Source organism: Pygocentrus nattereri, chromosome 14 (genome assembly GCF_015220715.1).
Source record: "Pygocentrus nattereri isolate fPygNat1 chromosome 14, fPygNat1.pri, whole genome shotgun sequence".
Taxonomy (NCBI): Eukaryota; Metazoa; Chordata; class Actinopteri; order Characiformes; family Serrasalmidae; genus Pygocentrus; species Pygocentrus nattereri.
In genome coordinates this window covers 36,553,088-36,571,994 of record NC_051224.1, presented here as the reverse complement: position 1 = coordinate 36,571,994, position 18,907 = coordinate 36,553,088, and the positions used below count along the sequence as shown (strand labels likewise).

The window sequence follows — 18,907 nt, the reverse complement described above, 5'->3', positions numbered from 1 at the left end:
CCAGAGCAGGTTGACAGCAAATTTCATGTTTGTGTTTTTGACCAAATAAAACAGCAATAGGATGCAGCTGTCCTAGATGGTGAGTGTTGGTCAGTCAGAGTTTTTGAGGGAATGTATCCCTCTACTGTTGTCATGGAGGACTTTTTAAAGCCTAGAACATACTGACCTACCATTCCCATTCAAACACCATCACTCTAACATTGGCCTGGGCTTCACACTCTCCCTGAATACGGCCTCATAAACCAAATAAACCAGCATAAAATACAGAATATTCTTGAAAAAAGACCAGAGCACACAGGTCCAGTGTTCTCCAACACCCACAAAGTCAAATATAAGGTTGGTGTTCTGTACGTGTGTGTGTGTGTGTGTGTGTGTGTGTGTGTGTGTGTGTGTGTGTGTGTGTGTGTGTGTGATTGATTAGAATATCTAAAAAGATGTCCTATTTTTTTATTTATAATTTTTTACTATATATATTGTAAAGGCCATTTGTTCAATTTGATTTCTGAGTTTTAATACATTTGGTAAATGAAATTTAAGTGATATTCATCATTATTCATCCACAGGATTAGCATAGTCTGGCATAAAACTCTGTAACAAGAAATATGAGGGAGCAAGTATGGAGCTCTGAGGTACACCATACTGAGTTTATCTTTTTACAACTTTGTGATTTTAACTAACATATACAACTCCATTTCCAAAAAAGTTGGGACGCTGTGCAGAATGTAAATAAAAATAATATAATAAAATCATGTAAACCATATTTTTAAAGAGAAAAAAGTACAAAGACAACATATCAAATGTTGAGGAAAAACTGAGAAATTGTACTATTTTGAAAAATATATGCCCGTTTTACATTTGATTCAAAAACAAAAAGTTCAGATGATCGACTATTTACTATTGTCTTTCATCACCTCTTCTTTTAACAACACTCTGTAGGTTTGTTAACTTGAGGGGTCCTATTTTTCATTTTATAATGTGGCAAATGTTCTCAATGGTGACAGGTCTGCACTGCAGGCAGGTCAGTTTAGAGCCCAGACACTTTTTTATATTGAGAAATTCTGTTGTAATGTGCAGAATGTGATTTTACATTGTCTTGCTGTAATAAACAAGGCCTTCCCTCAAAGATACCATCTGCATGGCAGCATATGTTGGCATAACATGTCTATATGGTTCAGCATTAATGGTGCCTTCATAGATGTGCATGTCCCCCACGCCACGTGCACTAATGCTACCCTACACCATAATGAATACTGGCTCTTAAACTGTGTGCTGATAACGAGCTGAGTGGTCTTTAGCTCTGTAGGACACAGTGTCCATGATTTCCAAAAAGGACCACAGGACACTCATTTCCATTTTAAATGAGCTCAAGCCCAGAGAAGGTGGCAGCATTTCTGGATCCTGTTTGTGTTTCTATTTTATAGTTTTAACTTGTATTTGTGTGTAGTCATGAACTGTTTTCACAGACAGTGGTTTTCAGAAGTGCTTCTGAGCCTAAGCAATGATTTCTACTACAGAAGCAGGTCTGTTTTTAATGTAAAGCCATCTGAGGGCCTGAAGATCACGGCCAGGAAACATTGGTTTTTGTCCCTTGCATACAGTGATTTCTCCAGATTCTGAGTCTTTTAATTTTATTATCATAGATGATGAAAAGCAAAAATTATTTGCTATTTTACATGTAGAAACATTGAATTATTGCAATATTTGATTGCACAGTCTTTTACAGAGTTGAACCTCTCCCCATCTTCACTTCTGAAAGACTCTGCCTCTCTGAGATGCTGCTTTTTTTTCTTTTTCTTTATACCCATTCATGTTACTGACCTGTTGCTAGTTAACCACCAGGGGTGTGTGTGTGTGTGTGTGTTGGTTGGGTGGGTTTTTTTTTTTTTTTTTTTTTTTTTTATAATTTTGACCTCACAATTTATAAAATATTTACATTTTACCAAATGGTCAAGATGGCACTTTGTAGGCATATATAATGACTCAATGTGCTCTATCAAATGGTTCAGCAGAACATTTAAAGGGTTAGTCATACTCAGGAAATGTGAAATGGAAATTGTGGAGACATTAATGATGTTCAGGGAACATTTAAAGTGGAGGGATGTGGAGAACATGGTGAACGAGTGGAAGCAGCTGGTCTTCACCTCCTGCACCTTTTTCTACTGAGGAAACACTGCCAGTTTACCACATCTGTTCATTTCACAAGATGTAAAGGAAACGTTCAGACTTTTTTTTTTTTTTTTTTTTCCCCATATTTGCTGAATAAAATCACGACGCATGATCTGATGCGAAATACACCAGAGTTGCTCACAGTGGTTGTGATTAGAACCAGACATCTGAAGAATGAATCTCTAAAGTCTCCCTTACAGAAAGTTATTACATAAAACAGTTATGCATATGCTGCCTGATGCCTGAGACTGTTTTACTAGTCTTAGAAGCTACTAATAAAGTAAACTTGACCTTAAAGGTTAACATTTGTTGAGCTGCTGAGCAATGAAGTAAATTTAACTGAAGGAATATGAACAAATATAAACAGGCAGCAAGTTAGATACACTTAGATCAGATAATGATGATTATATTCTGTATATCATTAACAATGAAACCCCTCATCATATTCCACATCCCTGTTCCTGTTTGAGCAGCTTTCAGCTCAGTTTCTGGCCCCTTTTTCCTCTGTAATGGCACTTTTTTCAATCCTCATCCAGCTTTGTTTTTATTTTGATTATGTAACTATCCTAATGTAATTTCTAATTTGACTTTAAATTAATTTTCTCCTTTAAAGGGATTGTTTTAATCATTTTAATTTTTTTTTTGTGTGCTTACTGTACCATTTTCTCATTTGTATAGCACTTTGAACGACACCCATGTTTTGAAAGGTGCTATATAAAGAAACTTGCCTTGCCTTGTCTTGCAGTACAAATCCCCTCGCTAAGTATCACATTTTTCTGAGGCTACTTTATCTCCTATATACAAATGTAAGCATTTGTCAGAACTTTTATAGTCCTAAAAGTTCTATAGGATATATTTAGATTTATGGCTTTTACATCTATAGCAGCCTCAGACAAGGTCAGTAGCAGGTTCTACACTGATGCTTTTGCCCAAATAAAATGTGTAACAGTCACAGGCAGCAGCTGGAGTAGATGATGTGTGCTGGTCAGTGAATGCAGAGTTTTAAAGGAAATATCTCCCTCTACTGTTCCATATATGAATGTGGAGAGAACACTATAATAAATAAATCAATAAAAAGCATACTGACAGTGTTCTCCATCAAAAAATGACTGACTGCAGGAGTCTGGAGGAGGAAGATGCCTATCTAGAACAGCTCATTCACTTTGCATTGAAGTCCCTGTACTTACTGAAAAAGAAGCCTTGGTATGTAATACGTCTTTGGTTTTAAGGGGTTAAAGAAATTGGCATTGGGCCGTCTATGAAGAGTAAAAGCAGGTTAGGTCAGAACTTCTGCATTAATAGAATGAATGTGAATGAATAAATGAGTAATGATCTGTTTCAACATCTCTTACTAAAGGAACTCTTACAGTGGAGGTTTATACACAGCATGTTTTTGTACAGGGTGTCTGTTGATGTGTCTCACTGTGGGTCACGAGCGCAGTAATACACAGCTGTGTCTCCAGTCTGCATGTTCTGTCCTCTTAAGGTCACTGTGTTGCTGGACGAGGCTCTGGAAACTTCAAACCTGCTTTTTAGTTTATCACTGTAGTCAGTGCTACCATCTCCACATATCTCTCCAATCCACTCCAGAGCTTTTCCTGCAGGCTGCCGTATCCAGTCTGTACAGTAGCTGCTATCAGTCAGTGAATATCCAGAAACTTTACAGGTCAGGGACATTGACTGACCAGGATTTATGACCATGGATGCAGGCTGGGTCAGTTCAGCACAGTGAACACCTGTTGAACACAATTCATGTGTTATTTCATATTTTTTGAACGATAAAGTTTACACAGATAAAAGATTCTAACAAGTACTTACAGTTCCCAGCAGCCAGCAGCAGCAGTAATGATGTGGAGAACATGGTGAGCGAGTGGAAGCTGTAGGTCCTCACCTGTAGTGACCTAAATAAGGCAGAATATTTGCATAGACAAGTTCCTATCATATAACTGTTTAAGTAGCTTTGGTACAGATGCCTACAGTGGCCTCAGCTTCACCACAGAGCAGGTCGAAGCATATTTTACTATTTTTCAACCCAATAAGACATGTAACAGCCACAGGAAGCAGCTGGAGTAGATGATGAGTGTTGGTCAGTGAATGCAGAGTTTTGAGGAAACGTCTCCCTCTAGTGTTCTCATGTATGACTCTTTAAAGCCCAGAACACTGTGGCCCTCTATTCCCATTCAAACAACAGCACTCTAGTATTGGCCTGGGCTTCACACTCACCCTGAATACGGCCTCATAAACCAAATGAACCAGCATAAAACGGAGAAGAATATTCCTGAAAAAAGACCAGAGCACACCGACCCAGTGTTCTCCAACAAACACCAATGTAAGGTTGGCATTCTGTACTTGTGTTTACGAATTAAAATATCTAGAAAGATCTCTGAAATGTTTGCACCATTCTAGAATGTTCTAGCTCATCACAGATGTTCTAGAATGTTCTCCCACTTTCATTGTATTTAAGAATGTATGTTAATGTACTTTAGTATGTATCATTTTATTTAAACAGTAAAGCAAAAAAATTAATGTAATAAAATCCTGTTTCAGGCTTGTTGTCTCAGTCAAATCTGTACAGATTTACTTCATTAAAGAGTTAGAAAAGACCAAGAAATTTGGACTGGAATCAGTTTGCGACTTTTTCGGCTTGGCCTCTGAAAGGACTCAACGTTTCGGGTCTCATTCATGATTTGGTCTCCATCTCATTGGTCAGGGCCCCTTTTAGGCTAAATATTGACAAGCCTTGGACTATTTACATTTCAAACAGTGTCCAAACTTTTTGGGAAATAGGGTTGTAAATGTGTGTTGAATAAAATGAATAAAATCACGACGCATGATCTGATGCGAAATACACCAGAGTTGCTCACAGTGGTTGTGATTAGAACCAGACATCTGAAGAATGTATCTCTAAAGTCTCCCTTACAGAAAGTTATTACATAAAACAGTTATGCATATGCTGCCTGATGCCTGAGACTGTTTTACTAGTCTTAGAAGCTACTAATAAAGCAAACTTGACCTTAAAGGTTAACATTTGTTGAGCTGCTGAGCAATGAAGTAAATTTAACTGTAGGAATATGAACAAATATAAACAGGCAGCAAGTTAGATACACTTAGATCAGATAATGATGATTATATTCTGTATATCATTAACAATGAAACCCCTCATCATATTCCACATCCTACCAATAGGCTCAAAACGTTCCTGTTTGAGCAGCTTTCAGCTCAGTTTCTGGCCCCTTTTTCCTCTGTAATGGCACTTTTTTTCAATCCTAATCCAGCTTTTTTTTTTATTTGAATATGTAACTATCCTAATGTAATTTCTAATTTGATTTTAAATTAATTTTCTCCTTTAAAGGGATTGTTTTAATCATTTTAATTTTTTTGTGTTTACTGTACTTTACATACTAATACTTTTTTTTTCTCTTTTTTTTTTCTTTTTTTTTTTTAAATCAATTTTCTCATTTGTATAGCACTTTGAACGACACCCGTGTTTGAAAGGTGCTATATAAACAAACTTGCCTTGCCTTGTCTTGCAGTACAAATCCCCTCGCTATGTATCACATTTTTCTGAGGCTACTTTATCTCCTATATACAAATGTAAGCATTTGTCAGAACTTTTATAGTCCTAAAAGTTCTATAGGATATATTTAGATTTATGGCTTTTACATCTATAGCAGCCTCAGACAAGGTCAGTAGCAGGTTCTACACTGATGCTTTTGCCCAAATAAAATGTGTAACAGTCACAGGCAGCAGCTGTAGTAGATGATGTGTGCTGGTCAGTGAATGCAGAGTTTTAAAGGAAATATCTCCCTCTACTGTTCCATATATGAATGTGGAGAGAACACTATAATAAATAAATCAATAAAAAGCACACTGACAGTGTTCTCCATCAAAAAATGACTGACTGCAGGAGTCTGGAGGAGGAAGATGCCTATCTAGAACAGCTCAGTCACTTTGCATTGACGTTCCTGTACTTACTGAAAAAGAAGCCTTGGTATGTAATACGTCTTTGGTTTTAAGGGGTTAAAGAAATTGGCATTGGGCCGTCTATGAAGAGTAAAAGCAGGTTAGGTCAGAACTTCTGCATTAATAGAATGAATGTGAATGAATAAATGAGTAATGATCTGTTTCAACATCTCTTACTAAAGGAACTCTTACAGTGGAGGTTTATACACAGCAGGTTTTTGTACAGGGTGTCTGTTGATGTGTCTCACTGTGGTTCACGAGCGCAGTAATACACAGCTGTGTCTCCAGTCTGCATGTTCTGTCCTCTTAAGGTCACTGTGTTGCTGGACGAGGCTCTGGAAACTGCAAACCTGCTTTTTAGTTTATCGCTGTGGCCAGTGCTACCATCTCCACATATCGCTTCAATCCACTCCAGAGCTTTTCCTGCAGGCTGCCGTATCCAGTGTGAACAGTAACTATCAGTCACTGAATATCCAGAAAGTTTACAGGTCAGTAACACTGACTGACCAGGATTTATGACCATGGATGCAGGCTGGGTCAGCTCAACACTGTGAACACCACCTGTTGAAAACATTGCATGCATTATTTCTTATTTTTTTGAATGACACATTTCCTAAAGTATTCTAAGCTAATAACTACTTACAGCTTACAGCAGCCAGCAGCAGTAGGGATGTGGAGAACATGGTGAACGAGTAGAATCTGTCAGTCTTCACCTCCAGTGGCTTAAATATGTAGAACGCCAGAACATTTGAATAGAGGGGCTCCTATCAAATCATATTTCTTAAAGAAACAAAGGGTCAAAGGGTTGATGACCTCTGAAGACCTTGTCATGAAAGTTAATGTAACCCGATTTTATTTATTATTGTTTTTTTAATTGTAAAATTTTGACATGATGTAAAGGGTTACTGAAATGAACTAATATTTAAGGACAATTGCTCAATAACAGTAAAAATCTGTAAAATTGTAGTCATTCCATTTCTTAGAAATATTGCCTTTTGCTGTAATTTCACTAGTTCACTTATTCTGACCATCATTAAAATAAATGCAAATGTTTGTGAAATGAAGGTGATCAGTTTCTTTGTGAGTTTACATTCTATCTCTGTTAATTAACAGCAGCGTTAAGCTACAGTAAATGTATGGGGCTTATACAGGTGTGGGGTGTGTTGTTTGTGTGTGTGTGTGTGTGTGTGTGTTTTTTTTTTTTTTTTTTTTTTTTTTTTTTTTTTTTTTTTTTTATACAATGGGCTTGCCAATTGGCCTTTTTAAGTTGTTAAGTAAAAAACAGAGCAAAGCACCAACAAAAGTGCCACAGTTGATGATTAGGATTTAATAAATGTCTGAAAAAACAGGTCGCATTCGCTCATGAAACTGACAGTTTCAATCGGTTTAAAAAGCTTATTATATTTAAGCATCAATGCAGACAAAGCTTGTGGCTAACTCGTTTTTAGATATAACAGAGCCTCCATGCTGCTGAGGCTGGAGAACCGAGAGAAACTGTATTGTCCGTTCTGTTCAGTCATGTAATATTACTGTTTTGGTCAATAATGTTGTAACTACTCTCATAAAAGATTGATCTTCAAGGGTTTGTTAGTTTTAAAAAAGGGTTCTATTTAGAGCCCTGAGTGCTTATGGAACCATTTCATGCTTAATCGGCTCTTTGCATGGTGGAATGGTTCTTCAGACTGATGGTGAAGGGTATGTATGTATGTATGTATGTATGTATGTATGTCCGTCCGTCCAAAATGGGTTCTGCTACCAGTAGGACATCAAGCTTGTACCAATAGAAGAATGCTTTGTGGTCCCATTTTTAGAAAGGTTCTATGTAGAACCGTATAAATCACATTCAACGTCAATCTGAAAGACCATTCCATTAACCAAAAACCCTTGAAAAATCATCTTTTGTATCACTGATTTTAAATAAAATGAAATCCTGCTACTTGGAGTTAAGAAGCAGTTCAGTTCAGAATTTCTATACTAATGGAATAAATAAACGGGTGAAGGTCAGTGGACCGATTTATGCACAGCAGGAGTTTTTGTACAGGGTTTCTATTGACGTGTCTCACTGTGTCCTTCACGAGCGCAGTAATACACAGCTGTGTCTCCAGTCTGCAGATTCTGCCCTCTTAAGGTCACTGTGCTGCTGGACGTGTCTCTAGACAAGCTGAACTTGCTTTTAAGTGAATCTTTGTAGTATAAGCCTCCACTGTAGCCCATAGTTGCAACCCACTCCAGAGCTTTTCCTGCAGGCTGCCGTATCCAAACTGTGGCATAGCTGGTAATTGAGTAAGAAACTTTACAGTTGATGGTCAGAGTTTGATCTGGACGAACGGCCAGGAATTCAGGCTGGGTGAGCTCATAGGAGTGGACCCCTGTGAAAGTCATACATTATTGGTACTCAATGCATTTATAGTTTAATATGTGATCTAATTGAGAATCAAGTCTTAATCATGTATCAGGTTCTCAACACAGTGAACACCTGTTAAAACCTTTTATTAGCCTTCAGAGATTAAAGCTAACCTAACAAACTCACAGGTCACAGCAGCCAGCAGCAGGACAGATGTGGAGAACATAGTTGAACAAGTGAAAGGTGTCGGTCTTCACCACTAGTAGCTTAAATATACAGATGATGGCAGAACATTTGCATAGAGGAGCTCCGTTCATATCAGCTGTTTCATGCGAGAAATGCGGGGAATCACTCAGGCCTGTAAAAGGCTATGGATTTTGAATAATGTAAGTTCTTTAATGTTTTCACTCAGCAGAAATGGCTGCACCAATGTGTATCACTGATGTCAGAGTCGTGTGAGGTTGACATTAGTGCATGTTTAGCCGTAGTGGAAGTCTCAGCCAAAACTGAAGCCAAAATTCAGGACATACTGGGCTAAAGAACAAATCAGAACACTAACAATTTAGGTAAAAAGCATTAACATAAAATAAACATACTAAAACCTTTACAGAATATAGGCTGCAGTATGAGTTGTTGGACATTATCAATGACAGAGTTGGTCATTCAAGGCATTGAAGGACATCGTTTTTTGTTATGCTTTGCACTTTGACACTGTTTGCTTATGCGTCTGAGCTCCTGAGCAGGAAGAGCACATGCCCCCCACTTTTATTTGAGAGGGAGCAAACATGCATGTTTATACCTGATTCACCTTAAGTGACGAAAGGGCACCCTCTCCAATAACGGCTCTGGGCCCCGTGTGATGTCATGGTCATGCGTGTCCAAGGTTTCGTACTTTGCCACTCACTGCAGGCGTAGCACAAGAATGAATTTGAAGGGAGAATTGCTGAGCAGCTTCAGCTCTACACCCTCAGGATTAAAGTCAGTACCCCTCTCATCACTGAGGTGGGATGTCTCAGGGAACACAACTGTCCCATATTCCACTGAAATTATACTGACTCCACACACCCCGTCTCGCCCCCAGGCCTTTATTTTATAGCTCTGTTTTAAAACATTAGATTATGAAAAGGTATTAATAAATGTTTTTCCAGGTGAAAAGTACTTGAGGTAAAGAATTGGACCTAGTATGACTTAGTAAGGCATGGGAATGAAATGATTAAGTCATGGCCATGACTTAGTAAAGCATGGGAACAAGATCCTAATGCATGGCCATGACTTAGTAAGCCGTAATGACTAAATCATATCATGCCCATGCCTTACTAAGTTGTGGCCACGCATTAGGATCTCATTCCTACACGTTAATAAGGGGTGGCCACGCATTATTTTTATTTGTACAGGACGTCGTCATGAGGGCTCCGTACACAACAACAGAGTTGAATAATTTGAAATCCCATTCCCACCAGAACAGAGGAGAAGAATCTAACCTGTTTTTTCCCCTCTGTTTCTGGCAGCGATGGACTGGCGACTTGTCCAGGGTGTATCCTGCCTTCCGCCCGATGACCGCTGGGATAGGCTCCAGCACCCCTGAGGGAGAAGCGGCTTTGTGTGTGTGTGTGTGTGTGTGTGTGTGTGTGTGTGTGTGTGTGTGTGTGTGTGTGTGTGTGTGTTTCTGGCAGCAGATTTTCTGTGTTTTAATCTCAAACGAATTTCTTGCCATTTTGATTCGTCAAATACTGGAACCTTTGACTGATTATGTTGAAGTGATCTTATTTTCTGGAGATTTTGCCTGATAATGTTGAAACACTGGCTTACTGTCTGGAGATCCTGGCTGACATTGTTGAAATCATGGTTTATTTTCTCAAGGCTGATTTTGTCAAAACAATGCCAACCTCCCTGTATTACTAAACATATAGATACTAATGATATGCAAATTAATACTGGACAGCAAAAAAATAATAATGCTTCACCACTTTCACTCAAAATTAGATGCTTTGAAAAATGAGGCTACAAATGACTTTGGTGCGCAAGCGGGGACTTTCTGCTGTATTCTGTGTGTGCAGTGGGATGTTGTGATAATGTTAAAAATAATTATGTAGCACTTTGCCAGTCCCAAATAACATGAGAATTGGATGGAAGTGGGTAACCTCTCCACCATCCGTCCTGTGGAACAGGGTTCAAACCTCTGCCAGGGCAAACACCTGACACTAGGCATCCTTGGGCAAGATTCCTAACACTACTTGCACCTACCTGTGAAAGGCTACCATTGCAAGTCGCCCTGGATAAGAGTGTCTGAGCACCATAAAATGGAAAATAAGAGCAATATCAAATAACTAAGATCCAAAATGACAGCAAACAAAACATGAATAAGCACATACACAGTTCCCCAGCTAGCAGACAGAGAAGCAACTCCACTATCATGATCCAAAGCTCCCAGTGAAACTCTGTCATGGTACAAAGTCTTCAGGTTGCAGTATATTCAAAGTGCTCTTCAGCATCCTCAACTTGAGGTCTAGTCAATCTGCTTTATCATAGTGCAAAATCCTTGGCTTGCTGTGTGGTCAAACTCTGTTCTCTCACAAGTGTCAATAAATGAGCAGGTAATGGTCATTGTTCTTTCCACGTATTAATGCAGGTCAAACCCTGTACAGCAGAGATCTGTTCCAGAGAAGATGTTTTTGTACAGGGTGTCTGTTGATGTGTTTCACTGTGATCCAGGAGCGCAGAAATACACAGCTGTGTCTCCAGTCTGCATGTTCTGTCCTCTTAAGGTCACTGTGCCCTAGACGAGTCTCTGGAAACTGCAAACCTGCTTTTCATTTTATCGCTGTAGTAAGTTTTTCCATCTCCACACATCGCTCCAATCCACTCCAGAGCTTTTCCTGCAGGCTGCCGTATCCAGTCTGTACAGTAGCTGCTACCAGTCAGTGAATATCCAGAAACTTTACAGGTCAGGGACATTGACTGACCAGGATTTATGACCATGGATGCAGGCTGGGTCAGTTCAGCACAGTGAACACCTGTTGAACACAATTCATGTGTTATTTCATATTTTTTGAACGATAAAGTTTACACAGATAAAAGATTCTAACAAGTACTTACAGTTCCCAGCAGCCAGCAGCAGCAGTAATGATGTGGAGAACATGGTGAGCGAGTGGAAGCTGTAGGTCCTCACCTGTAGTGACCTAAATAAGGCAGAATATTTGCATAGACAAGTTCCTATCATATAACTGTTTAAGTAGCTTTGGTACAGATGCCTACAGTGGCCTCAGCTTCACCACAGAGCAGGTCGAAGCATATTTTACTATTTTTCAACCCAATAAGACATGTAACAGCCACAGGAAGCAGCTGGAGTAGATGATGTGTGCTGGTCAGTGAATGCAGAGTTTTAAAGGAAATATCTCCCTCTACTGTTCCATTATATGAATGTGGAGAGAACACTATAATAAATAAATCAATAAAAAGCATACTGACAGTGTTCTCCATCAAAAAATGACTGACTGCAGGAGTCAGGAGGAGGAAGATGCCTGTCTAGAACAGCTCAGTCACTTTGCATTGACGTCCCTGTACTTACTGAAAAAGAAGCCTTGGTATGTAATACGTCTTTGGTTTTAAGGGGTTAAAGAAATTGGCATTGGGCCGTCTATGAAGAGTAAAAGCAGGTTAGGTCAGAACTTCTGCATTAATAGAATGAATGTGAATGAATAAATGAGTAATGATCTGTTTCAACATCTCTTACTAAAGGAACTCTTACAGTGGAGGTTTATACACAGCAGGTTTTTGTACAGGGTGTCTATTGACGTGTCTCACTGTGATCCACGAGCGCAGTAATACACAGCTGTGTCTCCAGTCTGCATGTTCTGCCCTCTTAAGGTCACTGTGTTGCTGGACGTGTCTCTGGAAACTGCAAACCTGCTTTTCAGTTTATCACTGTAGTAAGTTCTACCATCTCCACATATCTCTCCAATCCACTCCAGAGCTTTTCCTGCAGGCTGCCGTATCCAGTCTGTACAGTAGCTGCTATCAGTCACTGAATATCCAGAAACTTTACAGGTCAGGGACATCGACTGACCAGGATTTATGACCATGGATGCAGGCTGGGTCAGCTCAACACTGTGAACACCACCTGTTGAAAACATTGCATGCATTATTTCTTATTTTTTTGAATGACACATTTCCTAAAGTATTCTAAGCTAATAACTACTTACAGCTTACAGCAGCCAGCAGCAGTAGGGATGTGGAGAACATGGTGAACGAGTAGAATCTGTCAGTCTTCACCTCCAGTGGCTTAAATATGTAGAACGCCAGAACATTTGAATAGAGGGGCTCCTATCAAATCATATTTCTTAAAGAAACAAAGGGTCAAAGGGTTGATGACCTCTGAAGATCTTGTCATGAAAGTTAATGTAACCCGATATTTTTTTTTTTTTTTTTTGCTAAAATTTTGAACCAGTTCTGTTTCTCAGTTCATTGTAAAATTTTGACATGATGTAAAGGGTTACTGAAATGAACTAATATTAAAAGGATCATTGCTCAATAACAGTAAAAATCTGTAAAATTGCAGTCATTCCATTTCTTAGAAATATTGCCTTTTGCTGTAATTTCACTAGTTCACTTATTCTGACCATCATTAAAATAAATGCAAATGATTGTGAAATGAAGGTGATCAGTTTCTTTGTGAGTTTACATTCTATCTCTGTAAATTAACAGCAGTGTTAAGCTACAGTAAATGTATGCAAGTATTATTTTATTTTATTTTTTTTTTATACAATGGGCTTGCCAATTGGCCTTTTTAAGCTGTTAAGTAAAAAACAGAGCAAAGCACCAACACAAACTAATGTTTTCACTCAGCAGAAATGGCTGCACCAATGTGTATCACTGATGTCAGAGTCGTGTGAGGCTGACATTAGTGCATGTTTAGCCGTAGTGGAAGTCTCAGCCAAAACTGAAGCCAAAATTCAGGACATACTGGGCTAAAGAACAAATCAGAACACTAACAATTTAGGTAAAAAGCATTAACATAAAATAAACATACTAAAACCTTTACAGAATATAGGCTGCAGTATGAGTTGTTGGACATTATCAATGACAGAGTTGGTCATTCAAGGCATTGAAGGACATCGTTTTTTGTTATGCTTTGCACTTTGACACTGTTTGCTTATGCGTCTGAGCTCCTGAGCAGGAAGAGCACATGCCCCCCACTTTTATTTGAGAGGGAGCAAACATGCATGTTTATACCTGATTCACCTTAAGTGACGAAAGGGCACCCTCTCCAATAACGGCTCTGGGCCCCGTGTGATGTCATGGTCATGCGTGTCCAAGGTTTCGTACTTTGCCACTCACTGCAGGCGTAGCACAAGAATGAATTTGAAGGGAGAATTGCTGAGCAGGTTCAGCTCTACACCCTCAGGATTCAAGTCAGTACCCCTCTCATCACTGAGGTGGGATGTCTCAGGGAACACAACTGTCCCATATTCCACTGAAATTATACTGACTCCACACACCCCGTCTCGCCCCCAGGCCTTTATTTTATAGCTCTGTTTTAAAACATTAGATTATGAAAAGGTATTAATACATTTTTCCAGGTGAAAAGTACTTGAGGTAAAGAATTGGACCTAGTATGACTTAGTAAGGCATGGGAATGAAATTACTAAGTCATGGCCATGACCTTAGTAAAGCATGGGAACAAGATCCTAATGCATGGCCATGACTTAGTAAGGCGTGGGAACGAGATTACGGCTTACTAAGTCATGGCCATGACTAAATCATATCATTCCCATGCCTTACTAAGTTGTGGCCACGCATTAGGATCTCGTTCCCACACGTTAATAAGGGGTGGCCACGCATTATTTTTATTTGTACAGGATGTTGTCATCAGGGCTCCGTACACAACAACAGAGCTGAATAATTTGAAATCCCATTCCCACCAGAACAGAGGAGAAGAATCTAACCTGTTTTTTCCCCTCTGTTTCTGGCAGCGATGGACTGGCGACCTGTCCAGGGTGTATCCTGCCTTCCACCCGATGACCGCTGGGATAGGCTCCAGCACCCCTGAGGGAGAAGCGGCTTTGTGTGTGTGTGTGTGTGTGTGTGTGTGTGTGTGTGTGTGTGTGTGTGTGTGTGTGTGTGTGTGTGTGTTTCTGGCAGCAGATTTTCTGTGTTTTAATCTCAAACGAATTTCTTGCAATTTTGATTTGTCAAATACTCGAACCTTTGACTGATTATGCTGTCGCCTCACAGCGAGGAGGGCCTGGGTTCAATTCCCCAGCCGGGCGACCGGGGTCCTCTCTGTGTGGAGTTTGCATGTTCCCCCCGTGTCTGCGTGGGTTTCCTCTGGGTTCTCCGGTTTCCTCCCACAGTCCAAAGACATGCAGTCAGGCCAATTGGACATGCTAAATTGCCCCTAGGTGTGAGTGTCTGTGTCTGTCTGTCTGTCCTGCGATGGACTTGCGGCCCATCCAGGGTGTATCCTGCCTCCCGCCCGAAGACTGCTGGGATAGGCTCCAGCACCCCCCCGCGACCCTGACAGAGAAGCGACTTAGAAAATGGATGGATGGATGTGTTAATGTACTTTAGTATGTATCATTTTATTTAAACAGTAAAGCAAAAAAATTAATGTAATAAAATCCTGTTTCAGGCTTGTTGTTTCAGTCAAATCTGTACAGATTTACTTCATTAAAGAGTTAGAAAAGACCGAGAAATTTGGACTGGAATCAGTTTACGACTTGTTTCGGCTTGGCCTCTGAAAGGACTCAACGTTTTGGGTCTCATTCATTATTTGGTCTCCATCTCATTGGTCAGGGCCCCTTTTAGGCTAAATATTGACAAGCCTTGGACTTCTCTTGGATTGATCAGAGGTGTGTTTGATTACAGCCCTCCTGACACCAAACTGACATTAGCCTGTGGGTGGGATCAATAATCAGTTCCAGTTTATCTATCTATGTAGATCGATAGATAGATAAAGACAAGTGATCAATTTTCTAGGGGTAGGTTATGTTGTGATGTTTTTTATTAGTGGTGTTATGTGTTCTGCGCAATTCGCTGTTGTATGAACTGCACATCTAATTTCCCCTAAGAGGGTCAATAAAGTTAAGTAAATGTGTGTGTCAGATTATCAAACAATCACAGATATTCAGTTCCCATATTCAACAGTCCACCCCTCACTTAATGTCCACTCAGAACAGCCCTTAAGTACAAGTTTTTCATTGTTCCATAGATATTCCTCAGGAGATTCAGAACTGACATTTCCAATTATTGCATTTATAAATAAATGGGGCTCCAAATAAACATACAAGATGTTCTAGATCCTCATATCAGATAAACAACACTTAATTGTTTGTTACCTATAAAAGTTTTAACATTTGATCTTCTAAGACTGAACTTTGGAGGTGCATCCTAAAGTAATATTCCTGAAAAATCCCTGTAGATTAGCAAGTATGTGTGTGTGTGTGTGTGTATAATGGAAGCTTTGTTAAAAGCAAGGAGTGTGCACAAATTATGAAAAAATAAAAGTAAATGTATTTTTTTAACTGAAAAAATTCTATTATTATTTCAATAATTAATATTATAAAGTCCACTTTGACGTGAAAGGCAATAAATAAAGGGTGCAGTGCTGTTTTGCCGAGAGGATATTTTTGTACAGGGTTTCTATTGACGTGTCTCACTGTGGTTCACGAGCGCAGTAATACACAGCTGTGTCTCCAGTCTGCATGTTCTGTCCTCTTAAGGTCACTGTGCTGCTGGACGTGTCCACAGCAAGTTGAAACCTGCTTTTCAGTTTATCACTGTAGTAAGTGCTTCCATCTCCATGTATCTGTCCAATCCACTCCAGAGCTTTTCCTGCAGGCTGCCGTATCCAGTGTGTCCAGTAGCTGGTCAGTGAGTATCCAGAAACTGTACAGGTCAGTGACATCGACTGGCCAGGATTTATGACCATGGATCCAGGCTGGGTCAGTTCAACACTGTGAACACCTGTTGAACACATTGCATTATTTATTATATTTTTAGAGGATAAAGTCCATACACATAAATCAATTGTTCCCATTTCTGATCCTGAAGGACTCTTGGATGGAAGGTGGGAGTACTCCATGACCAGGGATGGGAATCTGTGAAATATAGAATTGTAATCTAACAAACACTCACAGCTCACAGCAGCCAGCAGCAGCAGTAGGGATGTAGAGAACATGGTGAACGAGTGGAAGCTGCTGGTCTTCAGTACCTCAAATATATAGAACGTGCCAGAACATTTGCATAGAGAAGCAGCTATTACATCACTGTTTTTCTGAGGAAATACACTCACCAGCCACTTTATTAGGTAAAAGGTTGGACCCCCTTTTGCCTTCAGAACTGCTTTAATTCTTCATGGCAAACTTTCAACAAGGTGTTGGAAACGTTCCTCAGAGATTTTGGTTGGTTATTTGAGTTCCTGTTGCCTTTCTATCATCTGGAACCAGTCTGCCCATTCTCCTCTGACCTCTCACATCAACAAGGCATTTTTGTCCACACAACTGACCGCTCACTGGATATTTCCTCTTTTTCGGACCGTTCTCTGTAAACCTTAGAGATGGTTGTGTGTGAAAATCCCAGCAGATCAGCAGTTTCTGGAATACTCAGACCAGCCCGTCTGACACCAACAACCACACCACGTTCAAAGTCACTTAAATCCTCTTTCTTCCCCGTTCTGATGCTCAGTCTGCACTTCAGCAAGTTGTCTTGACCACCTCTACATGCCTAAATGCACTGAGTTGCAGCCGTGTGATTGGCTGATTGAAATATTTGTGTTAACAAGCAACTGAACTTTTTTTTTTTTTTTTTTTTTTTTTTACATTTTCTGAAAATGTAAATTGTTAACATAAGCATGATATGATATGAAATACACCAGAATACTCCACAAAGTTATTATATAAAATAGATATGAATACACTGTCTGATGCCTGAGACTTTGTCTTACTAGTTTTTGAAGTTACTATTAAAGCAAACATACAGTTTAGACCTTAATGTTGATGTTTTGTTGAGCAATGAAGTGAATTTAAGTCATGAAAATGGAAAAAAAATCTAATAAATATTACACAAGACATCAAGTTGGACACCTTTAGACCAGATAATGCCGATTATATTGTGTATATCCATTAACAAAAAACCCTCATGTTCAACATTCCACCAAAACAAATTCCATGCCTGTTTTACACTTTTTTTTTTTTTTTGTGAAATTATCTCCTGTATACAAATGTGAGAATTTGTCAGAACTCCTAAATGTTTTATAGTTACACTTATGGCACTTACATCTACCGTGGCCTCAGCTTCACCACAAAGAAGGTCAATAGCAGGTTCTACACTGTTTTGACCAAATAAAATGTGTAACAGTCACAGGATGCAGCTGGAGTAGATGAAGCGTGTTGGTCAGTGAATGCAGGCTGTACCTCCTACTGTTTCTAATTAATAAATAAATTCATAAACAGAGCACACAGAGTTTCTGTTGATGTCTCTCACTGTCCCAAAATAGTCATTTTAGAAGACAGGCAGAAATGTTCTTAACTTTTAAGGATAACTTTTAATATTTGTCATGATATGTTTATGACAATTTCTTATAGCTGCCATTAAGAAGCTGTTATTACATCTGTCCTAAAATACATGCTAACTAGAGAGCATTTAGTAAAACAGCATGTGACATAAGCCGTGATGACGTCAAATCATTATGACATCTATCATGACAGTTTATGATGTAACATGACATTGTCATATTAATAAACACAATCTGTCATTTAAATTCATTACAACGTATAGCATGTACGATATCATGCTTATGACATGGTTATGTTAATGTTCTGCTACAGCCTGATCTTTCCAAAAAACTTGACATCAGCTTGTGGATCGGCTAAAATCCCAAAGCTTAAGTTTCCATTGATAATGTATATGTTAAAGTATCAAATAATTAGACATTCACATATTCAGCAGACCAATTTTCATTTTATTTCAACACTGAAAAATGAAAAATGTGTAGTGAACAGCCATTGGGAATGGATATGAAATAAATAAGGGGGGCTCATTCCTTACAGTACCATATCTCACTGCATGTTTTTGGAAGTTAAAATTTGAAATTGTGAAGTCGCGGTTATGTTGCTGAGAAGATGCTTGACAACATTCCAGAGGTGGACGAAGTACACAAATCATATACTTGAGTTAAAGTAGAGACCCCCATGGTAAAATATTACTCCAGTAAAAGTAGAAGTTCCTCCCTTTAGACCTCCACTGGAGTAAAAGTACTAAAGTATTTACCTTCAAATGTACTTAAGTATAAAGTAAAAGTACTAAAAGAGTAATTCTGGCTCTGATCTGGTCCTGTTATCATTTTTATAACCAGACTCGCTTCATGAACTCATTTCAGGTGAAAGTCCTCCAGCGTCTCTCTTGGTAAACCAGTCTTTTAATAGAACGTCATTA

At 39.1% G+C, this 18,907-nt stretch overlaps 1 pseudogene and 3 gene segments (V, D, J or C); all 4 read right to left on the bottom strand.

Moving 5' to 3' along the window:
- LOC108414177 overlaps positions 1-16,662 on the bottom strand; it is a 512,138-nt gene extending 495,476 nt beyond the window's left edge. Inside the window, 2 exon segments of the V gene segment in view lie at positions 16,137-16,438; positions 16,610-16,662. Of these exon segments, the coding sequence occupies positions 16,137-16,438; positions 16,610-16,652 (345 nt within the window).
- LOC108417043 lies at positions 3,586-4,029 on the bottom strand. The segment is given in 2 exon segments: positions 3,586-3,902; positions 3,985-4,029. Coding segments are annotated over 2 exon segments (360 nt in total).
- LOC108414176 lies at positions 11,172-11,614 on the bottom strand (annotated as a pseudogene).
- LOC108417000 lies at positions 12,274-12,719 on the bottom strand. The segment is given in 2 exon segments: positions 12,274-12,593; positions 12,676-12,719. Coding segments are annotated over 2 exon segments (360 nt in total).
- Positions 16,663-18,907: the final 2,245 nt, after the last annotated feature.